This window comes from Schistocerca cancellata, chromosome 4 (assembly GCF_023864275.1).
Source record: "Schistocerca cancellata isolate TAMUIC-IGC-003103 chromosome 4, iqSchCanc2.1, whole genome shotgun sequence".
In the NCBI taxonomy this organism is placed as follows: Eukaryota; Metazoa; Arthropoda; class Insecta; order Orthoptera; family Acrididae; genus Schistocerca; species Schistocerca cancellata.
The window spans coordinates 704,277,028-704,291,107 of record NC_064629.1 but is presented as its reverse complement, the minus strand read 5'-3'; the positions used below and the strand labels follow the sequence as shown (position 1 = coordinate 704,291,107).

Below are 14,080 nucleotides of genomic sequence, written 5' to 3'. Positions count from 1 at the left end.
TGACCAACTTCACGTAAGAAATTTTTAACAAAGGCGTTGGATACAGACCGCCCAGTGGCTTTACATAACGGAGTGAAAGAAACAAATTTTAAAGTAAGTTCAACAGCTACTAGAACGTACGAAAATCCATTCGATGTTCTGAAAAGGGGTCCCAAAAGATCAACGGTAGCAAATTCTTTTAATTTAGAAGGAATGATAGGAAACAACGGAGCACGATGTGAGATAGTAGATGGTTTAGCCTTTTGACAAAGTTTACAAATAGACAAGACTCTTCGAATATTGTTAAAATAATAAGTCGTCCGAAGAATATGATAACATTTTCGTGGACCAAAATGTACATAGCTGAAATGAATGTACCAAATAAGTTTATTAACAAAATCGTCAGGAATGCAAAGTACCCATAGCTTGTCATCAACAATGCAGCGTTTGAAGAGTATGTTGTTTCTAACCAGATAATAATGCCGAATCTGTGTGTGTGTCTTTTCATGCCATTTACGTTTGATGCCTTTCCAAATCGGATCTTTATCTTGTTCATGAGCAATGTCCTTTAAGTTTTTAAAGGCGACTTTCTGTATGTAAAGAATACTGAAATGTTTCTCGAGGTTGCCTTCTGTGTTACTTTTCTCAAGCCCAGCCGGTGCGCGTGAGAGTGCGTCTGCAACAACGTTCTCCTTGCCGGGAATGTAGACTATTGTGAAGTGGAATTCTTGCAGAAACAATGCCCAACGTTTTAACCTGTCATCATTTAATTTTGACATAAGAAATTGTAATGCACGATGATCACTGTATACTTTTACGTGGTTACCTGAAAGAAAGAAACGGAATTTGTTAAATGCCCAAATGATAGCTAAAGCTTCTAATTCAGTAACGGAATAATTTTTTCAGATTTTGTTAGCACTCGGCTAGCAAAAGCAACGGTTTTCTGAACAGTAGTGTCATTTTCTGTGGCTTCTTGAAATAAATGGGCACCAAGACCGACTTTAGAAGAATCCGTGCTAAGGCAGAATTCTTGTGACAGATCTGGATGAGCTAGTATTGGCGCGTCAAGTAGCGCTTCTTTCAAAGAATTGAATTCCAACTGTGCCTGTTCGTCCCAGTTCCAAACAGTATTTTTCCCAGTGAGAGAACAAAGTTTTTGTGTAAATAGAATTTGCATATTCAGAATTTACGAGACCTTGAAAACTGCGGACTTGTTTTTTTTTGTGGATGGAACTGGAATGGCTCTGATTGCTTCTAACTTTTCAGGATCCGGCTGAATACCTTCAGAAGAAATAATGTGTCCCAAAAACTTCACCTTTGTCCTACCGAATTCAGACTTTTCCAAGTTAACTGTAATTCCAGATTCTGCAAAAATACGTAACACAGTGTTGAGGATGCGTTTATGTTGTTCCCATGAGTCATCTGCTCTGAGAATATCGTCCACATATAAGGTGATGTGACGTTTTAAGAACACAGGTAATATGGAATTTAGCCCGCGAATGAATGCTGCAGAAGAAATGTTCAAACCAAAAGAAAGTTTCCGAAATTGTTAACAAACGCCGAAACAAAGAAATGCTGTGTATTTTCTACATTCTGGATGAAGTTCGATCTGATAAAAGCTGGATCTGAGATCAGTGGAAGACAACACTTTTACTCCATTAAAATTTTGAAGAAGTCTTCCAACGTTTGCGACCTGTGTGTTTCAGGAATGATGATAGTATTGATTTGTCTCGAATCTAAAACAAGCCTGATCGATCCATTTTTCTTCTCAACAACATGTAATGGATTGTTGTATGAACTTACTGCAGGCTCAATAATGCCCTCGTCAAGCATAGATTGTATTTCTGTTCTAACACGGTCCCTATAATGTGCCGGAATTACGTATGGTCTAACACAAAATTTAGTATGCTCACGAACACGAAATTGGTATTGAAATCCCTTGATTGTTTCTGTTTTATGAGTAAAAACTGTGGAATGTGCTTATAAAATCTCAAAAAGGTCCTGCCTATCAGTGTCATTACAATTCTCAATGGTTTGAATTTTATTCTGAATTGACTCATTAGTATCAAATACGCCGTCGATATCATCCCTGTCAATACTTGCAGAGTGATTGTTAGTGTCAAGTTCCGTCGAAAATTCCGAACTGTTGTCTAAGAAGAGGTTAAAAAAATGGTTCAAATGGCACTGAGCACTATGGGACTTAACATCTATGCTCATCAGTCCCCTAGAACTTAGAACTACTTAAACCTAACTAACCTAAGGACCTAGGAAGAGGTAAAGCTGATTAATTTCCTCGTCATGGTTTGAGAGCCAATCTCCAAAATTTCAAGGCTATTGACTTACTTTCTTTCTCTAAACTTATTTCAGCATCGTGAAAGTTTAAGACTGCTTTGTATTCATTCAAAAAGTCTACTCCCATTATAATAATGGAACAATAAGAAAGTTCATAGAGAAGCTGTGGCTTTGACAAAAGAATTCTAAGTTGGTTTGTTGGCGTACATCTACACTTTTTCCAAAAATTGCACCTTGTAATTTAATTTTATGTAAAGGAGGTGTCGGGGAATCGATCGATTTGTTGCATTTGCTAAAAGCTGTTTCATTAATTACTGAAATGGGACTGCCAGAGTCAAGTACTGCCGTAAGTTTTACGTCATTTACTGTAATGTGAATTACAGGATATGCGATGTTGTTCTGTTCTAAGTCGTATTCCTGGAGTAAAATGTCCCTAATGTCTTCCATTTTTACGTAATTACTAGCCACGGCAGCAACGTCGTCAGCTTCATAAGTACGTTTTGTGGCTGCCAGCGGTGTGAGTCATTGCCTACTGTCTCTTTGTTGGCGCGCATCGCTATTGGGATTAGGAGACCTAACTTCCACAAATTCTCCTTGCCGAGAGGGTCCTGCCCTGTTTTAATCCCGCCAGTTCTGATGAAATTCGGGTCTGTCGTTATGTCGGTAGTTTTCATAGTTTCTTGTTTATCGGTCATGTGGTGGATAATTTCTCCCAGAATCGTAACTGCGCAGTGGACCATTGCGTCTGAAGTTATTCTGTCTCCCTTGATAATAATTATTTTGGTTCCCATATTGTCTGTTTCTCTGATTGTCTCTGTCATAGTCACTACTGGGGAGAGGTGATCTTTCCCTGTAATTATTACTACTCTGGCAACGGTTGTCATAAGGGGGGTGTCTGTTTTGGTCACGATTTGCGTTGTAAGAATAGCCTTGTCGTGTCCAGTTATTATTTCTGTCATCGCGGAATTGTGACGGATGTGACCTGTAATTGTTGTGTTCCTGTTTTCGTGTTCCGCGATTGTCAGTGTCAATTTCCAATTCTTGTAACAGTCCCTGAAAAGCTTCAATGTCGTCTTTGCAACGTCCTGCCAAAATAATATGTCGTAAATGTTCAGGCAATTTGATTAAGCATTTTCGTTCTCCTAGGAGCCTCCACACATCGACACGTCCATTGTGATACTGTACGCAGATCTGGGGCTCGTCTGAAAAGACGACGTTGTACCACTCGTGCGTCCAGTATTGTTGGAGCATGCACCACTGTCAACGTGCCTTTCTGTGCTTCTGAATCGAAGGAAGTGGCAAGTGTCACCATGTTGACTGTCCATGGTACTACAGACATCCTCGCACTCTCTCTGTGGGCGTTTGACATGACATAGCTGTATGATCCTCCATAGGCAAACGATCAATACGTCTGTCCTCTTGGGTGTAAGTCGTTTGTGGCAATTGAGCTCCTGTAAGCTGTATGGCCCTTCTGATTTGTTCACTTTATATTTATTAAATGTTTAAGCTAAACATTTATAATTACATTTCCATTGCACAGTCCAAGATAACGTTTAGTCTGTGTTCATACCTCAGTTTCAGTGTGTAACATCTTTTTCAATGTTGTTGATGAATATTATACACTCTTCGACAACGACAGTCAGTTAAAGTCTGATGATGCCTTGTAGGCGAAAAACATTTCACAGGATAAAATAATACTGTAGAACATACACAACATTGTGCTTTCCATTTACGACAGATTTTTTGTTCATGATATCCAGTTTCCTCCTATCACTGTAATACACCTCATCAGGTTTTATTTTTATTTTTGCCTTCTTACCATTACTGTTATTGACTGATATTCACGGTACACTCGTGAAATGGTCGTGCGGGAAAATCCCCAATTCATCGCTACCTCGGAGATGCTGTGTCCCATCGCTCGTGTGGCTACTGTAGCACCACGTTCAAACTCACTTAAATCTTGATAACCTGCCATTGCAGCACCAGTAACCGATCTAACAATTGCACCAGACACTTGTTGTCTTTTGTATTTGAATACGCATGCCTATACCAGTTTCTTTGGCACTTCAGTGTAGTACACAACACTCAGGCCGGCCGCTGTGGCAGAGCGGTTCTAGGCGTATCAGTCTGGTACCGCGCGACCGCTACGGTCGCAGTTTCGAATCCTGCCTCGGGCATGGATGTGTGTGATGTCCTTAGGTTAGTTAGGTTTAAGTAGTTCTAAGTTCTAGGGACCTGCTGACCTCAGATTTTAAGTCCCATAGTGCTCAGAGCCATTTGAACAGAACACTCAACAGCATGGATAAATTGAACAAAGCCCTCATCATGTGAAATTTGAAATGCTTCTACGAATTTTGATACAGTACCATGCACTGTTAATAGGCACACATACTAGAATACAATAGCAATAGGAAGTACAGATAGTAATGCTAATTTCAGACAAATTACTTGTAAACACATAAGAACAATTGAACAAAATAAACTCATCCACACACTTCCATTCACTTCTGTGATATCATACTCCATTCACACACACGAAAACAAGTTATCTTGTAAACGCAGTGAGATACTCTTTAATTATAGTGAGACTCAGAAGTTCACTGAAACTGATGCATTAATAAGTAGTCACAGTAATATGCCAGCCTTACATTTATACGCTGCTGTTCCAGTGCAATGCAGCGTGGAGTAAATGAATGTAGCCATATAGTAAATGAATTTAAATGCTATTAGTTACAATTATAAGAATAGCATATAATTAATAATTATCTGATGCTCCTACAGCTAAATCATGATCAGAATACTTAGAATCAATCTCATGAAAAGAAAAATAACTACACAACATTCTTTCCAATTAATCAGTTTATAATGGCAACATACTGAATAAAAGAACAACTTCCTTTTCAGTGCTGTAACATGAAAGAGCCAAGATTTAGGCATGCAGAATCTATTATCATAACTGAACTGAAGCTTGAGCATCTCAGTGCTACTTGATGAATCCTACAGACTCATGGTCTGGTTTAATATTGGGCGATAATTAGCATATCCCTCTTTCATATGTGCTCACTTAACGGACTGAGTGATTAGTAGCGCATCAAGAGTGCCTTCACGCTACTTGTAGACATTTTCAATAAATGGGAGTGTCGGCTAAGGCAGAATTATTTCACTTTACATTTGAACCAGTATTGCTCTCTCTGTGAAACTCACTATGTTTGACTATCTTAAATTATTGCTCTACATGCTTCTCATTGCTAACAGCAATCAGTGTGTAACTGCCAACAGTCGCAACACCTGAAATCTTAGGTATTAGCAATTTATTGATTGATTTATTACAACTGAATTAATTATCAGCTTCTAGTATCAGTCACTGAAATTGTGAAGCTGATCGGCTGTTCTAGTGCTACTGTCGTGAGCGTCTATGGAAAGTGGTTGAAGAATGCTGAAACCATGAGTAGGTGACAAGAATTTGGACGTCCTTACCTCATCACAGAATGTAGGAATTGGAGGCTTTTGTGCTCTCTAAAACAGGGTAGGCAGTGATCTGTGACAGATCTGTTGACAGAGTACATTGCTGGCACAGGCACAAGTGTTTTGGAACACACCATTTAGAGCAGTATTGAAAATGGTGTTCTGCAGCAGAGAACCCCTGTGTGTTCCCATGTTGACCCAACAACGTTCTCAGCTACGATTACAGTGGGGATGGAGTCACTGAGATGGGACCACAGACAATGGAACCATGTTGCCTGGTCAGATGAATCCCATGTATCGTCAAACCAGGTCGATGGTCATGCCCATATACGCTGTCATCTAGGCGAGCAGCTGTTCGAAACACACAGCACACCACAGACACAGACTGGTTGGACATTCACCTGGACTTCTGTGGGACCTACGATAGTAATTGAAGGCACCACGACAGAGGACTATGTGAACGTTATTAGGGACTACCTGTAACTCCTTATGCTTGATGTCTTCCCCAACAGTGAGGGTATCTTCCAGCAGGGTAACTGTCTCAAGACCAGAATCGTGCGCATTGGTTTTAGGAGCATGACAGTGAACTCACATTGATATCTTGGTCATCAGATTAGGCTTATCTGAATCTGATGAAACCCAACTGGGGTGCTATCAGGTGCCAGCTCCATGCCCGCAAGCCACCCATCTGTAAGTTACGGAAGTGTCTGACTGTGCATAGGCATCTGGTGCCACCAATCTCTGGAAACCTATCAAGTGGTTGTTGAATCCATGGCACGCAGAATCACTGTTAAATTGTGTTTCAGAGATGGACACACACACTTTTAAGTAGGTGGTCGTAATGTTTTGGTTCATCAGTGCATTTTGAGATATACTGATCCAAGTAAGTATCGTATGGTACAATTAGAGGTTGGTATTGGTCTCTCAGAATTATAAACTGGCCTGTTTACAACTGTTTCTAGGCAAAGTATCCTTAAAATATTGTACTATTCCTTCCTTCTTTCATAATTTTGAAAGGTTTACGCTGCCACATGTATTTATTTATGTAGTCATCTATATTTTTAGCTTCCAAAAAATCTATTATAAGTGAATGCTGTTAATAAATTTGTTTTCATTTTGTTATTCAGGAGAACAAGGAACATGAGGGAGGAAGAAGCTGTGGATGCTGCTCAAAATGCAATGGATCAGTCTGTGATCTAACATCACGATTATATCAGAAAAATAAAAGACTGCTCAAAAATGTGCTGCTTTTTTGTTTAAATGTTGTATTTATTGGATATTTTGCATGGGCCCTGGCATATTTTCGGACGAAGACATGTTATGAAGGTAATAAACTGTTTAATTTTTAGTCAAATTTAAATAGTGCACAAGTTCTTAGTTTTAGCTGTTACTCAGCCATTGTGTACAGGGTGATTATAATTAAATTTTCAAAACGCTGTAGAAACAACACTACTGGATAGAATCACGTCAAATTGCAATGGAATATTATCGAAGAAGAAAAAAAATAGTGTGAAAGTTGATAAATAGAGGGCGCTGTTTGTGTCAGACTACGCCTGTCATGCGTACGACCAATTGAAGTTGGTATAAACACGCCGGGTACACGGCTTTTCCTCCTTTTGCATCTGTGATGTTCGTCATGACTGTCTCATTGCATGATCGCGCTCTGCTTGTAAAGGTGTATTACAAGAATGATGGCTGTGCACATGTCTCTCTGCAGAAGTTCCGGACACTGAAGGGTTTTAAAAAAGGCGTTGGTCCGATGACTGCTGTGGGTCTGGAGAAAATGATTCGGAAATTCGAAAAGACGGGGTCTCGCTGGTAAAGGGAGGAAACGAACTGATTCGACGTCAGTGGAAGCAGTGGCCACAGCAATGCAGGATGAGACGAGATTGGACATACCCGTGAGCACGGTTCATAAAATCCTACGAAACATCCTTCTTTGCTAACCATTCAAAATTACCCATGTGCACGAGTTGCTTCTACATCTACATCATACTCCGCAAGCCACCTGACGGTGTGTGGTGGAGGGTACCTTGAGTATCTCTATCGGTTCTCCTTTCTATTCCAGTCCCGTATTGTTCGTGGAAAGAAAGATTGTCGGTATGCCTCTATGTGGGCTCTAAACTCTGATTTTATCCTCGTGGTCTCTTGGCGAGATATGCGTAGGAGGGAGCAATATGCTGCTTGACTCCTCGGTGAAGGTATGGTTGAAGTGAGTCTGGGACTTGACATATGAGGCCATCAGTCCCCTAGATTTAGAACTACTTAAACCTAACTAACCTAAGGACAGCACACACATCCATGCCCGAGGCAGGATTCGAACCTGCGACCGTAGCAGCAGCGCGGTTCCGGACTGAAGCGCCTAGAACCGGGTGAAGGTATGTTCTCGAAACTTCAACAAAAGCACGTACCGAGCTACTGAGCGTCTCTCTTACAGAGTCTTCCTCTAGAGTTTATCTATCATCTCCGTAGCGCTTTCGCGATTACTAAATGATACTGTAAAGAAGCGCACTGCTCTCCGTTGGATCTTCTCTATCTCTTCTATCAACCCTATCTGGTACGGATCCCACACCGTTGAGCAGTATTCAAGCAGAGGGTGAACAAGTGTACTGTACCCTACTTCCTTTGTTTTCGGACAACATTTCCTTAGGATTCTTCCAATGAATCTCAGTCTGGCATCTGCTTTACCGATAATTGATTTTATATGGTCATTCCATTTTAAATCACTCCTAATGCCTACTCCCAGATAATATATGGAATTAACTGCTTCCAGTATCTGACCTGCTATATTGTAGCTAAATGATAAAGGATCTTTCTTTCTGTGCATTCGCAGCACATTACACTTGTCTACATTGAGATTCAATTGCCATTCCCTGCACCATGCGTCAATTCGTTGCAGATCCTCCTGCATTTCAGTACAATTTTCCTTTGTTAGAGCCTCTCGATATACTACAGCATCATCCGCAAAAAGCCTCAGTGAACTTCCGATGTTATTCACAAGGTCATTTATATACACTCCTGGAAATGGAAAAAAGAACACATTGACACCGGTGTGTCAGACCCACCATACTTGCTCCGGACACTGCGAGAGGGCTGTACAAGCAATGATCACACGCACGGCACAGCGGACACACCAGGAACCGCGGTGTTGGCCGTCGAATGGCGCTAGCTGCGCAGCATTTGTGCACCGCCGCCGTCAGTGTCAGCCAGTTTGCCGTGGCATACGGAGCTCCATCGCAGTCTTTAACACTGGTAGCATGCCGCGACAGCGTGGACGTGAACCGTATGTGCAGTTGACGGACTTTGAGCGAGGGCGCATAGTGGGCATGCGGGAGGCCGGGTGGACGTACCGCCGAATTGCTCAACACGTGGAGCGTGAGGTCTCCACAGTACATCGATGTTGTCGCCAGTGGTCGGCGGAAGGTGCACGTGCCCGTCGACCTGGGACCGGACCACAGCGACGCACGGATGCACGCCAAGACCGTAGGATCCTACGCAGTGCCGTAGGGGACCGCACCGCCACTTCCCAGCAAATTAGGGACACTGTTGCTCCTGGGGTATCGGCGAGGACCATTCGCAACCGTCTCCATGAAGCTGGGCTACGGTCCCCCACACCGTTAGGCCGTCTTCCGCTCACGCCCCAACATCGTGCAGCCCGCCTCCAGTGGTGTCGCGACAGGCGTGAATGGAGGGACGAATGGAGACGTGTCGTCTTCAGCGATGAGAGTCGCTTCTGCCTTGGTGCCAATGATGGTCGTATGCGTGTTTGGCGCCGTGCAGGTGAGCGCCACAATCAGGACTGCATACGACCGAGGCACACAGGGCCAACACCCGGCATCATGGTGTGGGGAGCGATCTCCTACACTGGCCGTACACCACTAGTGATCGTCGAGGGGACACTGAATAGTGCACGGTACATCCAAACCGTCATCGAACCCATCGTTCTACCATTCCTAGACCGGCAAGGGAACTTGCTGTTCCAACAGGACAATGCACGTCCGCATGTATCCCGTGCCACCCAACGTGCTCTAGAAGGTGTAAGTCAACTACCCTGGCCAGCAAGATCTCCGGATCTGTCCCCCATTGAGCATGTTTGGAACTGGATGAAGCGTCGTCTCACGTGGTCTGCACGTCCAGCACGAACGCTGGTCCAACTGAGGCGCCAGGTGGAAATGGCATGGCAAGCCGTTCCACAGGACTACATCCAGCATCTCTACGATCGTCTCCATGGGAGAATAGCAGCCTGCATTGCTGCGAAAGGTGGATATACCCTGTACTAGTGCCGACATTGTGCATGCTCTGTTGCCTGTGTCTATCTGCCTGTGGTTCTGTCAGTGTGATCATGTGATGTATCTGACCCCAGGAATGTGTCAATAAAGTTTCCCCTTCCTGGGACAATGAATTCACGGTGTTCCTATTTCAATTTCCAGGAGTGTATATTGTGAATAGCAACGGTCCTACGACACTCCCCTACGGCACACCTGAAATCACTCTTACTTCGGAAGATTTCTCTCCATTGAGAATGACATGCTGCGTTCTGTTATCTAGGAACTCTTCAATCCAATCGCACAGTCGGTCTGATAGTCTATATGCTCTTACTTTGTTCATTAAACGACTGTGGGGAACTGTATCAAACGCCTTGCGGAAGTCAAGAAACACGGCATCTACCTGGTAAGCCGTGTCTATGGCCCTCTGAGTCTCGTGGACGAATAGCGCAAGCTGGGTTTCACATGATCGTCTTTTTCGAAACCCATGCTAATTCCTACAGAGTAGATTTCTAGTCTCCAGGAAAGTCATTATACTCGAACATCCTACTCGATCATTATACTCGAGCTTCCTGTTTTCCTGCCAGCAAAGAGGGGCCTTTGAGTTAGAATTTCTTCCTCGCATGGAGGTGGACAATGATTGACCATGGAAGATTTTGTGGACAGACGAAACTCACTTCCATCAGACAGGATTTGAAAATACGCAGAATTGTCGAATATGGGCAACGGAAAATCCACACGAAAATTAACCAGTACCACCTCATCCTGAAAAGGTCACTGTGTGGTGCGGGTTTACGACATCATTTATCATACGGCCATATTTTTTCGAAAGACAGGTGCTTCCGATCCTGTTACATGTACCGTCGGTGGTAAGCGCTATGAGTGTCTTTTGCGCAACCACGATGTCATTCCAGCTCTCCAATAGCGTGCATGTGTGCGTGGGATCAATTTTATGCAAGATGGCGCACCTCCGCGTGAATCCAGTTAAGCACCTGCTGAAGCGCCAATTCGGAAATGCTAGAATTGTCAGTGACCATTTCCCTACAACCTGGCCATCCCGATCACCTGATCTTCATCCGTGTGACATCTGGCTGTGGGGCTATCTAAATGATGTTGCGTTCAGTGTTCCGATTGCAAACTTAGCTGCATTGAAGGCACGCATTGCGCAACACATTCTGAACGTGACCGCAGCAATACATCGATCAGTTGTGGAACATGCTGTTTCTCGATTAAAACTTGCTGCAGAAAACGGTGGACAGCATATTGAACATGTTTTGCGCCAGTCACACGGAATTTAATAATCCGATTTTGTTTTGATTGATGCTTTTTATGCGGTTTTTGGCCTAAGGGCAATTAAAAATCAATGCGATTGATGATTTTTATGGAGTTTTTGGCCTCAGGACAATTAAAAACCGATTTCTCCTATACGATGTGATATGATCTCGCCGTGATCTTACGTAACTAACAGTATCACAACTGTACACCCATGCACACTGAGTAGTACAGTTTGTTTAACGTAAAACATACACCTTAGGCATTGTTGTACGATTCATTTGTCGTTTGTAGTCGACCACTAATAAATTATAATGCTTACAGCGCCATCTATTGGTACATTTTGTAAATATTTATTTTTCTTCTGCCATACGTTTTCTGCCTTCTCCAATAATATTCCGTTGCAATTTGACGTCATTCTGGCCAGTGGTGTTATTTCTACAGCGGTTTGAATGTTTAACTTTAATGGTAATCACACTGTACATTGGGTTGCAAGAAAATTCGGTGTATATATAATAATATGACACAATAAAAATGAGTCTCCTTAGGAAAGAGAGTATATCAAAATATGGTTATTCATAAGGCTGAACAATAACAATTCTTATGTACAACCTGCTCATCAGTAAATGTGAAATACTTTTTAAGTTTAGCCGGCCGGAGTGGCCGAGCGGTTCTGGGCGCTACAGTCTGGAACCGCGCGACCGCTACGGTCGCAGGTTCGAATCCTGCCTCGGGCATGGATGTGTGTGATGTCAAAGGTTAGTTAGGTTTAACTAGTTCTAAGTTCTAGGGGACTGATGACCTTAGATGTTAAGTCCCATAGTGCTCAGAGTTCGTCTGTAGAGGGTTGCTCATTTTTATATGAATAAGTTAATAATGATTACTGCCTGCTGTGAGAATAATATGTGGTGCTCACCCACGATTGTATTGTAGACATTTGGTTAAGGAGTTGGCCAAGGAAAAAAACACGCTTAGGAATTTTCAGAATGTAACTGCATGTATATATGAATTTGCGAAATGAATATAAAATGACTCACTCCACAACATTATGATCTGTCGTGTAAAATGATCTGGGAAACATGTAACTAACTAACTGAGGATGCTAGAAATAGTCATTCTACCAAGGTTTGGGAACAGTGCTCTCAATTACATCTTAATTGAGATTAAAATGCCCACCCAAGTTAGATATTTAAGTCCCATCAAGGCATTCTTGCTGTGCTAAAAATTCCTATCACCTTCTTGTTATGCAGCTTTGTCGGAAACAGATGTGAGTGGGGTGCTCACCATACCACACTGTAGATGGTGTGTGAGTGAATGTTTGCAACCCCTTGGACCTTAATGGTATGTTATTCACCTAAATACTGACTAAAGGCTAAATAACTGCCTTGAAACTTGAGAGGTATGCTGGCACACAATCAGAATGTGATACAGTCATGTTGATCTCCGGCTCTGAAATTTGAGAAGCTATAATGTGAATTGATGGTGGAGGGGGGGGGGGGGGGAGGCAAAAGGAAAGGAAGTGGAAGGATACATGTAATTACGAAGCTTTCAGGTCCGGGCAGAAACTATTGCCCAAATAGTTTAGCAAAAGGCATAATACTGTTCACTGTCTTCCTAATCTCTTCAAGCTGTCACAGGCAACCACGTGTAGGCTTACTGGACACTCTAGTTCTATGTGCAAGTACAACAAATATCTGTATTCCAGTCTGGCTGAAATAACATTGTTGTGACGTGTGCTGGACTGCTGTTCAAATTGCTCGTCAATATTTTATAAAGTTTTATACCTCAGATACTTATAAAGTTTATTTGTCTTCATATTTGCCGTAAAAGTACTCATTAGTGTATTTTCATACGTCTCGGTCTTTCTTTTCGTGTTATTGATTCGAGTGGTCTGTTATTCGTGAGTGTGCTTACGTCGTTCATCCACATATTTGCCGTAAAAGTACTTATTAGTGTATTTTCATACGTCTCGGTCTTTCTTTTTGTGTTATTGATTCGAGTGGTCTGTTATTCGTGAGTGTGTTTACGCCGTTCATCCAAGTCTCAGGCTTGAGCGCTGTGTTTACATTTCGCGGCGTGCGGTCGCAGCTGTAGCGGTTCTGAAACTAAGTTCTGTCAGTTGTCTATGTACTCGAATATTAAATTTAGCAGTTTTCATTCGTTCATCCAAATATTAGCAGTGTGTTTACATTTTGCGGTGGGCAGTGCAGCTCTAGCGGTTCTTAAGTTCTGACAAAGTTGTTTATGCACTGTTATCCAGTTACCGAATTTAGTAGTTTTCAACGGTGTCTAGTGCTGTTTCTGGCGAAATAACGGTTTAACAAACTTTTGCCCGCTGTGTTTTTCAGAGCTGTTTGTGCGTTGAAGTCGAGTAAATGTCGTGCGGTAGTTTTCAGCTGATGTTTCTAATTGTTTCTAGTGAAATATTTCAGTAAAATTTTCATTTACTGTTTTAATTTTGTTGAGTGTTTCAGTGGCCACTTGAATTTTTGATGTTAGCTAAGAAATTGTGTGACGTTTTGGTGATATTGGTATTAGTTGTAGTTTAGCAGTATTAATAAAAGTTGTTGCTTTGTTAGCAGAGAAAGAATTTCGAGACCACTATTATTACTTCTTTAAATAGTTCTGCTGCTGTAATTAAACTTAAGCAATGTAGACTTTAAGTTTTTTCAGTAACTGTTAAAATTTTACCATGAGTGAGAAGTGTGGGCTTTGTCGTAGGATTGTGAGTAGTGGGTTACGGTGTGGTATTTGCTCAAAATATTCTCATTGGGGGAATGCAGTGGGGAAGACAGTCGGCATTCTAC

The 14,080-nt window shown here is 42.2% G+C and overlaps 1 protein-coding gene across 1 annotated transcript in view; it reads left to right on the top strand.

Moving 5' to 3' along the window:
* LOC126183521 (solute carrier family 28 member 3-like) overlaps positions 1-14,080 on the top strand; it is a 418,615-nt gene that overhangs the window by 271,278 nt on the left and 133,257 nt on the right. The window contains exon 5 of the mRNA XM_049925578.1: positions 6,864-7,062. Within this exon, the coding sequence (XP_049781535.1) occupies positions 6,864-7,062 (199 nt within the window). The remainder of the gene's footprint in view (positions 1-6,863; positions 7,063-14,080) is intronic.